The 17,307-nt window shown below is 40.8% G+C and overlaps 1 protein-coding gene across 1 annotated transcript in view; it reads right to left on the bottom strand.

Moving 5' to 3' along the window:
* Window positions 1-12,659, bottom strand: part of LAMA1 (laminin subunit alpha 1) — a 98,198-nt gene extending 85,539 nt beyond the window's left edge. The window contains exon 1 of the mRNA XM_050708774.1: window positions 12,449-12,659. Within this exon, the coding sequence (XP_050564731.1) occupies window positions 12,449-12,659 (211 nt within the window). The remainder of the gene's footprint in view (window positions 1-12,448) is intronic.
* Between the last annotated feature and the right edge of the window lie 4,648 nt (window positions 12,660-17,307).

Raw genomic sequence — 17,307 nt, 5'->3', positions numbered from 1 at the left:
TGTGATCATATCCTGCTTTAAAATTAAAGTGGTCGTAACTGACATAAAACTCTGCTGAAAGATATCACGTATCATTAAACTGAACTTACAGCAAGTGATATTTGCATTCTTAAAGGCATTAATGTAACTTTTACAGTTTGCTATCTGAAGTCCAGCACAAATGATTGATTGAATTAGATTTATTCTCACTTAACTCTCACTAGAAAAGAAGGGAAGTGCTACATAAAAAAATCCTCACCACTTCACTGCTAAGCTATCAGGTACCATTATCATATTATGCAATCGTAGCAGAGAGGCTTCGAAAGAGCCTTGAGAGACCTCCATATGGATGGCCACAATCTGTAGAGTTCAGCAGTGGCTTCTCACCTGGCTAATCTGGTCTGGTTGACTATATTCCAACTGTTAAAATACCTTGTAGCCAATTTTGCCTGTAAGCACTTGCTACATCACTTTTCTATCATTGAGACCATCTCTGTTTGGAAGTTACCATCCAGCATTTTGCAAGAGACTATGGCAATCGCAAGAAAAGCAGGAAGAATTTTTGAAGAAAACTCATTTACTTCTGAGTGCTAGCCAACCCTTTTCATGGTAAGGTAAACTCTTCAGCTTGATTCTTTCCAGCTACTCAGCAGCCCATTTGCCCAAACCAGAGACTTACACACTACCTGATACCAGAAAGTGAACTGCATGTAGATGATAGTTTGACCTTAATACAGAGCAACAATTGATTCACTAATTCAGCACAGAAATGGAGTATGATTTCATTAAATACTCAAGGAAGTTACTCTCATTTGTAAGGAGTTGGTTTTACCCAGATATAGGACTAAAACTACAGAAATGCTGAAAACCTGCGTAACTGGGTGCATATTCCCAGAATTACGCCATTCAGAGCTTTCCTACAGAACAGGGACAGAAAGCCCCAAGCTCAGAGAAAGCAGATGAAATCAAATCCTTACCAAAGTGGTCTGCAATGTGGATGTGGCAGAATTTGTCACATTAACACTCTACAATGTTAGACTCTTAAAGTGACAAGGAAGAATCTAAAGGTTAGACAAATTTGCTGTACGTATAGCTCAGCAGGCAGACCTTGTGGTGAAGGACATAATGTTAATATTTTACCAAAAGTCAGACAAAAGGCTTGCTCATAAAGAAGTCAGTTGTAACAAACAGGTGGTCAGTGTGCAGTATGGCAGGGAAAAGAAACTCAGGCAAGGAGCTTTTAGGTAGACGAGGCAATCAACATCTGTTTTATGTGCCTCCATGTGCCTATCCAACGCTAATCCTTCAGAATGAATGAGACACTTGGAGCATGCAGCTTGTGATGACAATTCATACAAAGTCATTTTGGATTGAGATACATCATTGTGTGAGTAGTGGATGTTTGCACACAGGACACTTATCCATCTCTCCATTTTAAAGGTTATGGCTGGACGTATGGCCTAGATTTCTTTGGGAATTACTCTACTTGAAACCAGTGTCTACAGAAGATCTGGCAAGCTCCTTGTTACAGGGATGATTACCACCATTTTTCCTGGATTCTTAATTCTGAGTAGTTTTATAAGTTTTCCTCATCTAACCGATTTTTATTTATTTATTTATTTATCACAGGTACAAGCACCCCTGAATTTTTTCCTGCAAAAAATTTCAAGGACTTGGGACATGCTTCCACAGTTCTGTGTTTCTGGCAACTCCCCCTAGGGGTGCAAAATTCTGGATATGACCAATGCACATCTGTCAACACATTCTGGACACATCTGATTTACATGAGTAGATCAGTTATTCATAGTATTTAGATAGATCTGATACATCCTGGATTTACTGAACATTTTGTCTAGCTCAAATAGCCTGCCCATGTACAGAAACATCACTGCACTTTAAAGACATTAGACTTAGTCTGCATGCAGGTCACAGCACATAAAAAAAAAACCATGCAGGTGTAAGCCTTCTCTGTCATTTAGCAAGGGCTTTTTAGACACATTTGATCCCTCACTCATCTTTAAAAAAAAATTCTCAGTTTAGAGCTCTTGCCTGCATGCTGTATAGCTAGATCTGAATGAAACCCCAACACCAGCCCTGATTATTGCTTTTTTCACCCAGGAAATTAATAGTCTTTCATCACTGTTCTATTACATGTGAAGGGGGAGTGGGGTTGGATGTTTTGGCAAAATCCATGTGTTGTCTGTGGGTTTGAACATATTTGACATGTATGGATTTCATAATGTGACTGACAGGCTGTACCTCTTCCCTTTTTACAGATGGCATGTGGAGAAACTGAAAGATTCCTCAGAATAACAGTTTTCCTAGCAGAGGCATAGCTGATTAAGTTAAATTTGTTTCTCTTACAAACACAATTGTACAAACAGAAAGATACATACGGGAGCTCTGCTTTCCATAGGCTTCACTATGTCAGCAAATATGTTCAATAAGTGCGATAAAGATTATACTACTTTTTGTAACACGATAAACACAGCAAGGATGGCAAAACTTCTCACAGGAAGGCCACATTTAAAACAGATTTCCACTGAATCTGGATTAACTGATCTGTATGCTATCCCAGTAAACTGAATGAATCTGGAAGGTGTTTTTGTCTGTTTGAAATCGGAAAACAAACCTGATGGGAAATGAATGCAAGACTATCTGAAGCAAACCAAGTACTGAGTCCAGAAGGTGACAGTGTTTTTTTCATTGTTCATCAGTGTACACAACGAAGACTTCCCACCAGACTTCAGGGAGCAGTTCTGAGACATTCAGCAAAGTAACAGCTTGATTTTCCCCAAGTATTTTGGCTTTTTTGTGCCAATCTGGTAATAAAGAAGTAATTCCAAGTGAACAGAGTAAATGCAACTTAAACATAAGGGCTGATGCATACAGTAACAATGAGCTTTTTATTGCGTCATTTCTCATATTGAAATACTTGAAGGGGTCTAATCTCATTTGCAAGTTAGTGTTTTTAAAAAAATGTAAGGCAATGAGTGGTTCATAAAAAGCAGGCAATGTTGAAGTTTGCTCACTAGCAATAGATTCATTTATGGAAAATATTTACAGAGGACATAGTGATAGTTGTTCAGAATACTTAGATGCACTCCAGCAAAACACAAAGGACTAGGAACAAAATGTAATAAAATGTCACAGAATATTAGAATGTATAAAATGTGATAGTATTACACTGCAGACGTTGAGGTCACATTCTTTATAACATTCTCAGCCATTTTTCAATGGCACAGATTTTTGTTTCAGTTATTCTGTCCTATTCAAGTTTTGGACTAAGTCAGTTTACTAAATAAAATCCCTGGAACTATCAGGTTTGGGTTCAGATTCTTTGCCTTCTTAATAGATTTAATCTCATTTTATTTCACCAGCAAATGTCCCTAGCTTAACCTTTTCTACATACTTTCATCAGAATCCTATCCTGTAATCACAATGAAAATCTGAGCTGATTTCCCTAACATAAATGGGTTTAAATCCCTAATTTCTAACTGCTGGATTTAAGCACTAACTCTCTGTTCTTATGGTCAGCAGGAAATCTGTTGTGCAACACTCAACCTGCCTTATAATCCATTTTGTGGAGACACTGCCTGAAAATATGCATTAGCAGCAGCATCAACCCATAGGAAAAGCTAAAAGCTTCACTACAAGTTCCACACAGGTTTTACATAGCAAGCCACTAAGAAATCATTCGGAAAACTGACCACTTATTTTTCTGTAGCTCTACAGAGAGCAGAATTTCTGCTAGTACAACACAAATTATACAAGAGCCAACCAAGGAGTATAGTTTTATTAGCAGCACCTCTACAAACTTTAATTTGGAGTATTTAGATACGATTATTTCAGATTAAGAATTAACCCTCAGTGCCATGACAGACTTTCTCCTAGAACCTGTTTTCCTTGTTTCCTCATGCTGTATAGCAAAGCTGACTAATATGTCATTCACAGAAATACTACTCAGTGAGACTTTAATTCAAACCATTTTGAATACAATAATGTACTAAATTTGTCTACTCTGTTCTCAAGAGCTTCCAGTGAGAGGTATTCCTCAACATGCGTGCTCTATCGCTTGCGAAAGTTACCGATTTTTAGTCATCATTGCTCCATTCATGATCTGTCATGATCTTGATTACAGCTTTTGATTACCTGAAAGGCTGTTATCACACACATACTTTTCTCTTTTCCAGACTAAAGAAACAAGCCTTTCAGTCTTTCCAGTCAATTTTCTAAACCTCTTATCTTTCTGAATTCTTGGCAGTTTGCATCTCTCCAGTGTGACTCTTACGACCTCATCAGCACCAACTGGAGTAAAAAAAAATCTTGAATTCTTCAGTTTCATCAACACACCCCAGAATAAGTTTTGTTTTCTTTGCAAGGCACTACAATTCAGTTTGCATTGTATGCTAAGGTAAAGATCCTTTTCTGTTGTACTGCTTCCTACTCAGTCACAATGGAGACATGTACTCTACACCAGCCCATGAGATGAGCTCAGGTTATCTAGGAAACAGCCTACTTTACAGCCATTTGCTAAATGCTCATAAACCCGATTTCAGAAAAATCTGTTGATTATTTTATAGTTCTGATTCCGTAAATCTGTTGCAAATCACACTTAAACAATTCAACAGAAACACCAGAAGAAACACCAACAAAAAACCACTACAATGGTTAATGCGACCAGTGAGTAATATTCTATTTGAACCCTGCAAGCTGCCAGGGCACAAACAAGCTGGAGAAGACCAAACTCGGTGCTTTCCTCTGCCCAAATAACAGAGAACTTCTCTGCCAAACATTTTCTGCTGTTGCTTATGTGCATTCAGCATTACTAACAAGACCCTTAATTTGAGAGCACTAGCAGCAACAAGCATTTGACTACTGAGGTCTCCCCTGGGCTAGATGATGTGTTAATTAACAACCAATTGCTCAGAAAAGTATTGGAAAAAGTATAACACTGCAAATTAATAAAGATGCATGCTTGCAAATTCAGACTGGAAACATAGGAGGCAAAAGTTTGCTTTATAACGAATGAACATCAGTTGTACTATTCCCTCATACACCTTAGTTTTCTCTCTCGAGTTTGTGAAGATTAAAAGCAGGTCTGACACAACTTGCATGGTTTCCTTCAAATACTCAGCACAGCAGATAGCCAGGTTGCTGGCCAAAACATAGTAGATAATTTGAATAAGGAAGAAAATTTGCCCCAAATGACCTAATGTCTCAACTCGAATAAAATACTACATTTCAAAGCATAAGAAGCATGGTAAATATAATAGGCAATGGAAGACTAACAGTAAAGAAAGAGAGAAGAAAACATTTGATCCTACCTAAGTCTTAATTGCAAGATGTTAAATTTACCTATATATAGTATCAGAGGATGGTGAGTTAAAGTTAGGAAGTTACTACACTCCCTGGAAAAGTCCTACAATGAAAGAAACCCAGACTTCCAAATTAAACGCTTAGAAAAAAAAGGCAGCCAAGCAATACTAACACATCTCCACAGATACTGAATTTTGTCACCTCTGTTACACAGTAACTAACACTATTACACAAAGCATGGTTTTAAACACCATAGATGGGTTAGACACCAGTTTAGGCTGAACACCAACATTATAATAATATCCTTTGCTTTATGAAGTCAAGTCCTAACAAGATAGCTAATGAAAACTTTACAACAGCTCATCTTCTCTTACAAATCCCTCATGCTCTGAGCTTGCAAACACAGACTTAAATCATATAGAAACTCTGTTGCAATGAGCATGTACTCCAATTGGAAGTAGAGTTATTAGGATGCAAAGCCATGGGGCAGCATGCAACTGCATAACACCGAAGGAGTTTGAGCAAGCATCCAGAGATTCCTACAAATGAGCTACCTTGCTGCCCAAAGGAGTGTATGTCACACTTGTTGGTCTAAGGTTGAAAGTACTCAACATTTTGAGGGAACAAAAAACATTGGGAAATATAATAGCTTTAAGAGCTTAAATCACAGCCCTCAATAGGCTTTATAGCTTTATGGCTTGGTCTGCCACAAATCTCACACATCAGAGGCAAAAAAAATTGACTTTTGCATTCCTGGGAATAAAAAAGATAAAAACTTTAAACAGAAATTTCTAAATAACATGGCATTAACTATCTGCTTTCTTTCATCCAGAACAAACTAAGAGACAGGAGGAAGAAAACTAGCTTTCATGCTAGTTCATGCATTGAACAGTATGACTGAATATAAAAGTTGAGAAATTTGTGAATACTTTCTACATATATCATGCACTTTTAAAGTATAACTTATATTTCTTGTGTCCAGTCATGTCTTGTATGTATATATTTTTTTTCCTATCATGCTGGCCTGTTCAAGAATCTGCCTAGAAGTTGCCACAGTTTTTCTACCAAAGTATAAGAGCCAACAGTTGACAGATGGGCAGGCTGCCAAGGAACAACAAACCTGCTAGACCATGAAATTAGTTCTTTCTTGTTCACCAAAAGCTTTTTCCACATGTTGAGGAGTCTGCATCATTGTGTTTATTGGTTTGGGGGCTGTTCCAGTTTTGTTTTGATTTTTTTTTAAGCACCACATTATTTCTTTTTCCTGAAGTCACCTTAATCTGGGAAACAATTTTCACTCAGAGCTGAAGAAAATACAATTATTTTAGTGTCTTGTTAGATTTGCTTACGTGCAGCCTAAGAGACATTAGCTTAGATGAATATGACAGTAGTACTGGGATTGTGATCAGCATGCCAAAGATTAGGGACCTCAGTCATTCACCATTTATGATGTGTCTTAATTTCAAAGAAGCAGAACATTTTTGTTCCTATTGATGTTAGATGTAAGCTAGCCTTTTTTCCTACCTTTTACTATGACTACCTCAAGAAATTACAGCTCATCATGTGCTTCTCTTCTATAATCATTTTTTAACCTGAGGCTTCCTTGTAATGAAAATCATGTCTGGGTTTGACCCTAATTAAATTTGCATGCATAAATGTGCAACATTAGGCTTCATATTGAGTATAATAAATTAGAAGTTATGACCCAAGTATCTATTAGTTCTCTCATGATGCTAAATTCATATTTATTACTTGCAAATTTTAAGAGGTCTGAGATTGGAAAAAAAAAATTTAAAGGTATAGTAGACCCAGTCATTTCTATATGGTGACCTAGTATCAAAACATTATAAAATGTTACTGTCTTTTCCCACATAAACATAAATAAGGATCCCTTGAGGCTCCTGGCACCTCCTTGTGATCATAAACCAAGTCTTAAAACAACTAGTAGCACTTCAGGGTAACTCTGAAATGTATTTTTTTCATTTAAGCTTGTTATTCACCAGCCATATATCAAAATGAAATTTATATATGGCATTTTTTGCTTTCCTAATATGAGTGCACTATCTTACTGTGTATAGCTGCACTAGATGAAATTAAGTGCTTGTTTAAAATAAGTGGACTTCTTCCATTAATTAATAAAAGCTATTTCAAGTTGAAGAGTTTTTGGCACCTCTGAACTACCAACTCTCCAGTTTTACAGAGCCACGTGTTCTTTCAAACACAGAAGAAAAATGTTTTCATTCAAACAGGCACAAAGCCATTATCAGAGCACATACAGCCCTGTATCACTGCCAGATATTCCTGGGTGGAAGGGAGCACCTTTCTTCTAGCTTGGATGGAGCTGGTACGATTTACAACTGGTACAACACTTAGGACATGCAAAACTTTATCATTCCCTTACCTCTACTGACAAGATTTCACATCTTCAGTTTAAATGGTTAATTGGGAAATATCCTCTGCAGGGCTTTCTTCAGTTATAAGCAACTGTTTAATATGCTATAGGGGTGGTGGTCTGCTTTTTGCAAGAAGTAAAACATACCCTGCTACTTTTTTTCCCCAGGCTTTTTACTCTAGGCAACAAAGTAAAATTGCAAATCACCTTAATTTACTTACATTTCCCTGTCTTTACGCGCAGATTAACAAATACACAGGGCACATCTTTTGTCTCTAATTTAAAAATATTAGCAGCAAGTCACCTATTCCATGTTTGCTATGTTTCAAGCCCTCATCACTTTCAAGCCCTCATTATTTTACAGTAAACATCCTTATAAAACAAAAGGCATTTGTGTCACACCGCATAAATTTTTGAAAGTGTAATTTTAAGGACACAAAATTAAAGAGAGGAAAAAACAACTCTGCAAAAGAAAAAAAAAAGAAAGTTCTTTTCTGTATTACCATCAATGCTCAATAACTCAGCCAGCCACATGGAATTTTAATCAAGTGTCCTAAAAGTATTTTGCCTTTGGCCTGAAAACAAGAATGATACATTTCAGCCTAAAGGGTAATTTTTAAAGAAAAATCAAACAGTCTGAAGACCAGGCTTGAGAGTTGAAGTCCTTTAATTTAAAATTCAGCAATGCTACTGTGACACTACAGCTTGCAAAGCACGTTTTGGATCCTACCCTGAAATACCCCAAACATTTCTGCTGATTTACTGTGGGAAGTGAGGCAATTATCTGGGAAGAGGTGCAGAGCGGGAAGCATGTATTTCTCATTGTCCTAAAGAACAGACAAGATGAAGAGGGCTGCTCAAGTTTTAAAGAGAGCCTGTATCATCAGTTAACATTACAGGGTATATACAAGGATTTTTCTTTTTGGGGGCAAACATCCTGACACTGAGAAGCCCCTTCTTACCCTCTTTTCCTATTACCACAGCAGGATTTTCAGCCTACCAGCCATAACCAAGCCTGGATTTTTCAGTTCCTGCTGTTCGTTGTGGCAGTGGCAACACAGCAGTACCAGATCCTTACACCAAGTGCCTGCAATAAAGTTTTGAGCAACCTTACTGATTGCTTGAGTAAATATCAGTGTGGTAACCTCTGATCTATGCCAAGATACACAGAATTCAGCTATCAACCAGCAGTCATGGTTTCTACCTACTACTTCATTGGTGCCTTCAGATCATACGCTGTTATCACTACGGAAAGATCTGCTCTCCTCTAGTCAACAGGCAATTCAGCTTGAAGCTCCCTGCCCAGCCCCATACATCTTTCTCACTGCTTGCAAAGAACAGCTTCCTCCACTTCACAGAAAGCCTACACTGCACTTCGCAGCCATTTCTCCCGTTAGAAATGCCCCCTTCAGAGTATGATGAAATACAAAAGAAATTAAGCTGTCCCTTGTGTGACCACTATGAAGTGGAGAGAGGTCACCCATTTGACCCTAGTATTTCTGCATGCCTTTAGCAATGATAAACTTCTGGTGGATGTTGGCAGACATGCTGTAAACCTACTTAAAGGAAGATAAATTGTCATAGGACTTGATACGTGTCAGTTTTAGCTTCAAATTCATGTTTACTTCTAAATGACCATTTCGGTAACAAGCTCATATTTCTGCATGAGCAAAAAACATATGGTTTCTAAAATGCAACTTTTGATGAGATTTATTGTTAATATCAAAAAATAAGCCTTTGAAAGTGCCCAGTTTTATTCACAAGCCATGGAGTTCTAGATAAATGGTAGATTTGCTTTCCATTTGTAAAGATGCTTTTCATCTTGTAAATTAGATATATTACCCTGTAAACGCAAATTGGACAACTCGTACAATTTAAAATGAACATAGTTAAATGCCTTACTGAACCATTGCATTAGTTAGCAGCTACTGAAGGAATAAATGAACAATTGTCTGCAGATAAATGTAAATTCACAGCTATTCTCCCAGTCAGTGGAGTTAATTTGATCCCTCCTATTCCCATCAAAAAGTTAAATTCTGGCATATTTTAAAGGGCATTTTCTGGTAGAAGTCATTTAGCATGCATTTTAGAGACTCCACAGGCTAAAGCAAATGGATGGAATCCTAGACATTTCAACAGCAAGGATTTCACAATCCCAATTCAAACCAGGGTTTCCACAGACCCTTATAATTCAAAGAACCTTCACTGCAAATTTCTGCTATCTAGCCCCTCTGAGCCAATAAAGTAGAAACAATCTAATCACTATAGGCATTAGCAGCCAGTTACAACCCTTTTTTGCCTCCTCTCTTAACAGAGCAAGATATGAACAAAAGAGACCTCAAGAAAGGCTAGTAAAATATATGAATGGTGCGGCATGGAGGATTACAAAACGTGCATTACAAATTCATGTATTTGAATGAGAAAAGTTTGTAAGGGAACATTAGAAAAAAAAATAGTGGGCTCTTCAGCAGCGTGTTAGCAGTGACTTCAGGAACTGGTTTCCTCCCTTCAGCAAAGCAGAAACAGGGAAGACATCAGTTGATTAATTGGCTTTCCAAGCCCAGGCATTTTACTGGAGCTGGATGCTCATCAATTCACTCAAATGCTTTTTGTCTGGATACTCCGGGATGGATTCAGAATAACTGAGAATTTGGTAAGGACTGATCCTACCCTCCCACGCCCCGAGCAGTGGCTCTGCCTGGGGAAGAGGCAGTGGAGGAGCAGCAGGGTTTATCCACTTAATCAGGTCTACAAGAAAAAAAAAAATCCAATAATCAAATCAAGGCTATAGAAGTTGTTTCAAATTACCTGTATGTGTTCTGCATTGTTCCTGCAGCCTTTCAGCAAATAAAATCTTATACAAACAAAAATGATAAAGGAGACAGTGGACACGGGCCTATCTTCAAGGTCATTTTACAGCAAAACAGAACAGCAAAAATGTAGGCAAAGCCAAGGGAAAAATAAAGTTTTCACTTCAAGCAGACCATTTCTTCAACAGCTTTTTAACCTTTATTCTCATGCGGGAATCAAGAGGGGGATTGGAACTCGCAGCACAATAAATGAGCTCAGGAAAAGGAATTACTGTATGTTTGCAAAACAATTTCAAATCTGAGACTTGAATCTAAAATGAACTGGTCAGGGAATATCTCTGATATAGTCATTACTGTATTAAATTGTAGTTTAAAAATTCATCGAAAGCTAACAAGTTAATTCTTCCTGTTTTATCGGCTTTGCTCAAATCTACTCAGTTTACACAAAGTGGTAGCAGATCTTCATGGGTCTGACTGGTAGGAAAAGCGCAGAAAAGACAGGACAAATCAGCTGAGGCCATTACCCCACATCAGCCAGCGCTTCACAGAGCCTGCAAGGTTGGGCTGCTTGCAGAAAGGCAAGGGCTCTGGCCCAGCAGCAGGTGAGTGACTGCCAAGCATCCCCCCTTCCAGCTGTCCTATGAACTCACACAGCTGTTAAAACAATCGTGATTCTTACAGAGATAATTTAACTACAAAGGAATGAACACAAACATACCTCCTAACCTTTTTTGCTTTGACTCACAACTCCAACAGATGAAGTGTTCACATCAAAACTCAAAGCCAAAGTGCTATACCCACCATACAGTGCCCCTAGGCCCTAGGATCAGCCTCTAGGATATCACTCACATGCCCAAAAACATATGTAAATGGGAGGTTTGATTGATGTGCACCTAAGGTTTATACCAACTAAGAAATTACAATTCTTGCAACCTAACCAATCTCACCTTGCAAAACTTCTCCGACATGTTATTTCTCTGGTCAGATTAGGATGCCTTGAGGACAGCAGCTGTCTAACCCCTTTAGAAAAAAATAAAGACAAAGACGGCATACTCCATCTGAAGATCCTGTGTGAGAGTGCTGTAAATACCAACAACTGATCAACACTGATAGTCCTGAATTTCCAGAGATGCATTTTCTAAACCCTCAGGGAATAGGGGAAATATTTATGACAGACAAATGTTTTTTTATCTTAATCTTCAGTCTATTTAGCCTGCTTTCATAGGATTTTTCTTTGTCACATACCTTTGCACTCTGAGAAAAGAAGAAATAGTCTGTGGCTTGTTGGTGCTAACTTTGTTTTAAAAGAAGTGAGGGGGGGGAAAAAAGGAAAGCAAAGTTGGGATCTAGGAGTCTCCAATCAATGCCAAGCATGTTTTCTGCACAGAATGTCCAAGATGTTCTTTGCACACCACCAGAAAAACTGAAATTTCTCATTGTTTTCTTCTTCTGTCCCATCTTCCAGTCAGACCTCAATCATCAAAATTCTCACCTAGCCTAGATCCATTACCTTTTACATTATTCTTTTTACATTGCAAATTCTTTGAGTATTATCAAGCCCCATTTCTTGTTAATAATTTCCAAAATATATTTGTATTCCCTATTATGAATTTAGTGAACCTTATCATTTTAATGCAATAGTACCTGCAAAGGCTGCATTCCTGGGCATATGCAATGTGGTCTCTATTTGAGGTGACTTGGCAGATAGGTAACCTAAAATTGAATTTGGTTAGAGCACTATACAGAACAAAGTCTAAGTGGAAAATATATGTTCATATACATACAATGTGGATTTCTACAAAATTGGACATTCAATCTATCTAGTAACTGGCCCCTGAATCCCAGGTCTCCCCCTTTACTGGCTCCTGGGCATGCAAGCCTCTAAAGCCAACAGCCCTGATGGCACACTGTGGATCCCTCCAGTAACTGGCCTGGACTTTCAGCCTACCTAGAAGCTGGCCCTGGCTCTTCTCATCTCTATTTGACTCATGCGCAGATGCACGTTCATGAAGATGGGTCTCCTGGTCAACGCCTAGATGGTCTCCCCAGTAGCACTGGGCCTCCTGGTTCCTCTGGCTGCTCAATTGCAGACCCTCTGGTCTCTTCAGTATCCATCCTAGAACTATGGCTGCTTTGATACCTGCTCCCAAGCCTCTCATCCTACTTGCTGGCTGGCCTGGTGTGGTTCTGTATGTCAGTGTGATCAAACAACAAACACCTTCTCTGGTCTGTCCAGCCACAGCCACCCAAGACACGCAGGTCCCTGTGACTTGTGGTCCCCTCTCCAGGGACTGACGCTTCCACCTCCACACTCTGAGCATAGAGACCCCTTCACCCAGGAGAACAGTTAGAAACAGTTTAATAAAGACAGGATAGACTGTACTGATGAGGTACAGGGCACAGCAAGATAAGCATGCTGACTGGCAACCTGCTTACAGCCAACATGTTATCCTCTCATCCCTCTTTTCTACCCCATACTTGTTCTTTCTCAGACCTCCTGGATCCTCCTCTCCTTTCCCTGCCCTAACTTTTCCCCTTTGAGGCTCTTCCCCATAATAAGTTTTGTCCAGTCGCAAAATGTTCTTCCCCTGCATTGCATAAGGAGTCCCACAGCCCCCCATAGGCAGTCACTACCTGGAGAACTTCTCCCATTGCTCCATAGCTCCCTCACAGTGATGAGTGTTACCCTGGCCCCATGGGCTGATGGCTATCATGGGACAGCCCTGGGAGGGACTGATTTTTGTACTGGGCTTGCCCCACCTTATTCCTTTGTGTGTGTGAAGAGGAGACTTATCACATAGCTTGACAAGGTAAGTAGAGCTTGGACAGTTGATAAGTACCTTGTGGCCCTGCTACTTAACCCACATGAAGGCACATGTGGGGCACATAGGTGTTTTTTTTTAAGACTGGTGGAAACAAGCTTTACTTGCTAAGATACCACATGGTAGTAATAAACTCTCTATGAAATAATGTTTCATTTCATACAGGAAGTGACCAGCTCATCGTGAAAGCTTAAGAAGACTTTCTTCAAAGTTTTATTGTCATCCTAATACATCCTAGAAGTTTGGCTCTCAGTTTCAAAAGTGTATGAGGAAATCGTATGTCATCCCATGAAACACGAGGATGTAGTGAGGCAACTAGAACTATACCTAGGTTTACCTATCTAGGCTTGCAGACTGAAGGCCAGACCTTAAAAAAAAAAAAAAAAAAAAAAAAAAAAGACTCAAATGTCTTGCTAACAAAATCAGACACATCTAGAATTCAAGCACATCAGCTCCAAAGTAAACCTCATCATTCTGAACAAGGCACCAGGAAGTCTATCTGCACTAAGTGGGATACACAGCCATCCTGCCAAGTGACCCAGTAAAAACTGGTGGAAAAGGATACAAAAAAAGACTTTCCATACTGGATTTAAATGTCTGATTGTTGCTTGCAACAGAAATAATAAAAAGGAGAAGGCCAGCATTTTGATTCTCCTTCCATCTTTGAGTGCTGTGCTGATCAAACTAGAGCATCAGCTTTTTCTCTTGCCCATTCTCCTTCTGCACCCTTTAAACTTGCATTCTTGGATACACAGTAGTCTTGGTTTCAAACAGAGGTTTGGAGGGATTTCATATATGCCTCCCCCTCCACTACCTGTCATAGCAAACTGGTAATAAGGCACTCTATTCAGAAATTGGAGACGTGGGTTCAAACCATCTCAAGCTAAGGAGATTAACCTAAGTCCCCCACTTCCTGAGCAAGTGCTCTAACAATCTGATTTATAAGTTAACCTTATCACTTATGTTTCAGAAAAAAAAATGTGGTTGCTGAACATAATGTTATGATTTGTGTATTAGAGCCATAACTTACACATACTTACTAAACCAGATTCTTAAATCAAGGTAGGTTTGAAACCCAAATGGTGATAAGCATGAGAAATACCTGCATTCAGCTCTGCCCAGATGAGGCACCCAAGGCACCTTCCTGGGCTCATTCAGTCTCCTGAACACCAGCACTTAAAGCCTATTGATTCTGAAATCCCAGGCAGGAACAACAGAGCAGGCTGCCACAGCACACCAGCTCACAGAACAGACTGAGATGAGATGCAGCCAAGGAGATTTTGTCTAGTATAGCTTTGAGAGTTATCATTGCCACACATTTACAGTAGCAAGATTTTTTTTAATTGTTAAAAATTCATCTGACAGTGGCAGAATCGAGTTTATGAAATACAGGCAATGCTGCACAACTAATTGCTTTCCATTTCCACTTTGCAGACCTGTATCACTCTTACACTCAGAATAATGAAGAATGCATTCCAGTGGAGCAAAGCTGCTACAAAAGCCTCTGAAACGGTTATTTGCTTCTGAGGTAGTACAACAGCTCTTGTCTGGATCTGGACACTAGAGACATGTGCTTCACAAAGAATAACTCCCATTATTAAATACAAAAGACTCAATTGAAAATACAGACCCAACTTTTCAACATGATGGCGATACTTCAACAACACACCTGCAATTAAAATGCCAAGTAAATTTTATAGGTATGTAGATATTAATCTTTAGGCTGAAAGAACCAATCATTAACCTTTAAAGCTGGTTGCTGCAGTAACTTTACTATTCCGCGTCGCTTTTTCTTAGAACGGACTTCAGCACTTTCTGACAGACCCCTGCAACTATTGTACGCTTGTTTCCTCATCTGCTGACAGGACAAAAGCAGGCACCAACAGAAAAACAGGAAATGCTGAAAGGGTTCTACCAAGGTACTCTCCACAAGCAAGCCAAGATACTTTTTCCCCAAGACTTTCAAATGCTCCTACAGCGTCCAAGAAACCTTTCTGTTAACACAACAATTTTTTTACATTGTCACAATGCTTAAAGTTTAAACTTCAGTTGTTTACTTTCTGCAAAAGCAACATGGCTATTCTAATCTGCATCACATTCTTCACATAGTTTTAGGTTCAGTTATCTTCAATTCTGTGGGTTTTTTTTTTTTGTAAGGCAGTTATCCACCAGGGGGGTTTAATACCAACTGCTTCCTCTGAAGATCTGTGCTCTCATGCTGAGAAAAAAAAAAAGAAAAAATCTATCAACTTAATCTAATAGGAGGAATGGTCTCCTGACCTAATCTTTCAACTAGAAAAAATATAGGGTAATTAATTTAAATGGCCCCAGGAAGGGGGGCTTAGGTACGTTCAAATAAACTCATTTCTTCAATCACTGAGATAAAAAATATGTATTTTATCAAGATGACTGACCACTAGCTGCTACATAAGAGCTGGAATATCAGCACTAAACTCTTTACAAAAGCTGAAGCAGATTACTGCAACGTGATCATTGCAAATTTCTATGTGGGAAGAAAAGGTATGGGCTCTCTCAGATATATTTGGCCAGCTTTAGGAGAATTCTTACCCTTTTAAACTGTGTGCTAACATGCATATATAAATATGAGTGAATAGTGAATTAGAGTTGTTTGATGTACAGATGGTACCTTATGAAAAACAACAGTGAAGTGAAAGTTTTGTGCTACTTTTCATTTGTTTCTAAGAGTAAATTCTTGCAGACAAGACAAGGTATATTTATTTACAGGCTGAAATACACAGACACAGCAACTTGGGTTTGATTTTGTCTCCTTGATGGTGAGGATGAGGTTTTGTACACATAATATTAATAAGCACACTTGCTTTTACTGCAGCGTGCAAACAGCCAGATGCTAATCTCACGCGCTATATCCATCTTGAACGCCACACTTCACCTTAAACAAAACCAAGTCATGCATCTGCACAACATATGCCTTCCAACCATTTTCCGTCCTCGGCTTTTGGTTTTAATAGAGACCCGAGGCGGCTGGGGACTGGCGTGCCGTGCCGGCAGCAGCGCTCAGCGCAGGTCCTGCTGCTGACTCCAGCAGCTGGAGAACCACACCGAGTAGGAGCACCTGGTGGCTCCAGCGCTGTACCTGGCAGCCCAGCACACCCGGGCGGACCCGTGCAGAGCCGGGCTCGGCTCCTGCTCGCCAACCAAACTCCCCGGGCGCTGCTCCTGGAACAAAGCGGCCGCCCCGAGCCGTCCGCAGCGGTACCACGTGCGAGGAGAGAAAACTTCGGTAAACGGGCTCCGTTACATCCTCACGCAGCCTCTTCCTCACGCCCGGAGAGGGCTTTTCATCCCATCTCACCCCAAAGAAGAGGGGCTCAAGCCGGTTTGCATCAGCGACGGCCCTTCCCCAGCAGGGGGGCACCCGGGGCTGCAAGCCCCCCATCTCCCGCGGGGACGGGGCTGCCCTGGGGTCCCCCCCGACGGCCCCGGGGAGCGGGCAGCTCCCGTGCCCCCTTCCCTCCCCCGGCCCCTTCTCGGCGTCTCCCGGCCCCCACAAAGGGAGTGGGCGGCCCGGAGGAGGCGGCCGGGTGGAGTGGCCCCCGCCGCCGCCGCTTCGGAAGAAGAAAGGGCTGCGGCAGCCACAGAGATGGAGGAGCGAGGGGGAAAAGAGCCCCCCACACCCCCATACCCGCTGTACCCAACACGGGCAGGGGGCACCCCATAAACCCCGATGGGGGTGGAACAAGCTGGATCCGCGCACCCCACGCCCGCTCCCCCGCGACCCTCACCTCGGGGCTGGCCGTGCCCCGGAGCCCAGAGCAGCGAGGCCAGAGCCAGCAGCAGCAGCGGCAGCCGCCGCCACCCGCTGCTGCCCACCATCATCATCACCACCACCAACCCCGCCGCCGGGAGGGACTGCCTGCCTCGCCGAGCCGCCCGCCTTATAGCCGCCCCCTCCCCACCGCCGCCCCCGGCCCGCCCCGCACCCGCACCCACGCCCACGCCCGCC

This window comes from Cygnus atratus, chromosome 2 (assembly GCF_013377495.2).
Source record: "Cygnus atratus isolate AKBS03 ecotype Queensland, Australia chromosome 2, CAtr_DNAZoo_HiC_assembly, whole genome shotgun sequence".
Lineage (NCBI taxonomy): Eukaryota > Metazoa > Chordata > Aves > Anseriformes > Anatidae > Cygnus > Cygnus atratus.
The sequence above is the reverse complement of the archived record's forward strand: the minus strand, read 5'-3'. Positions and strand labels throughout refer to the sequence as shown.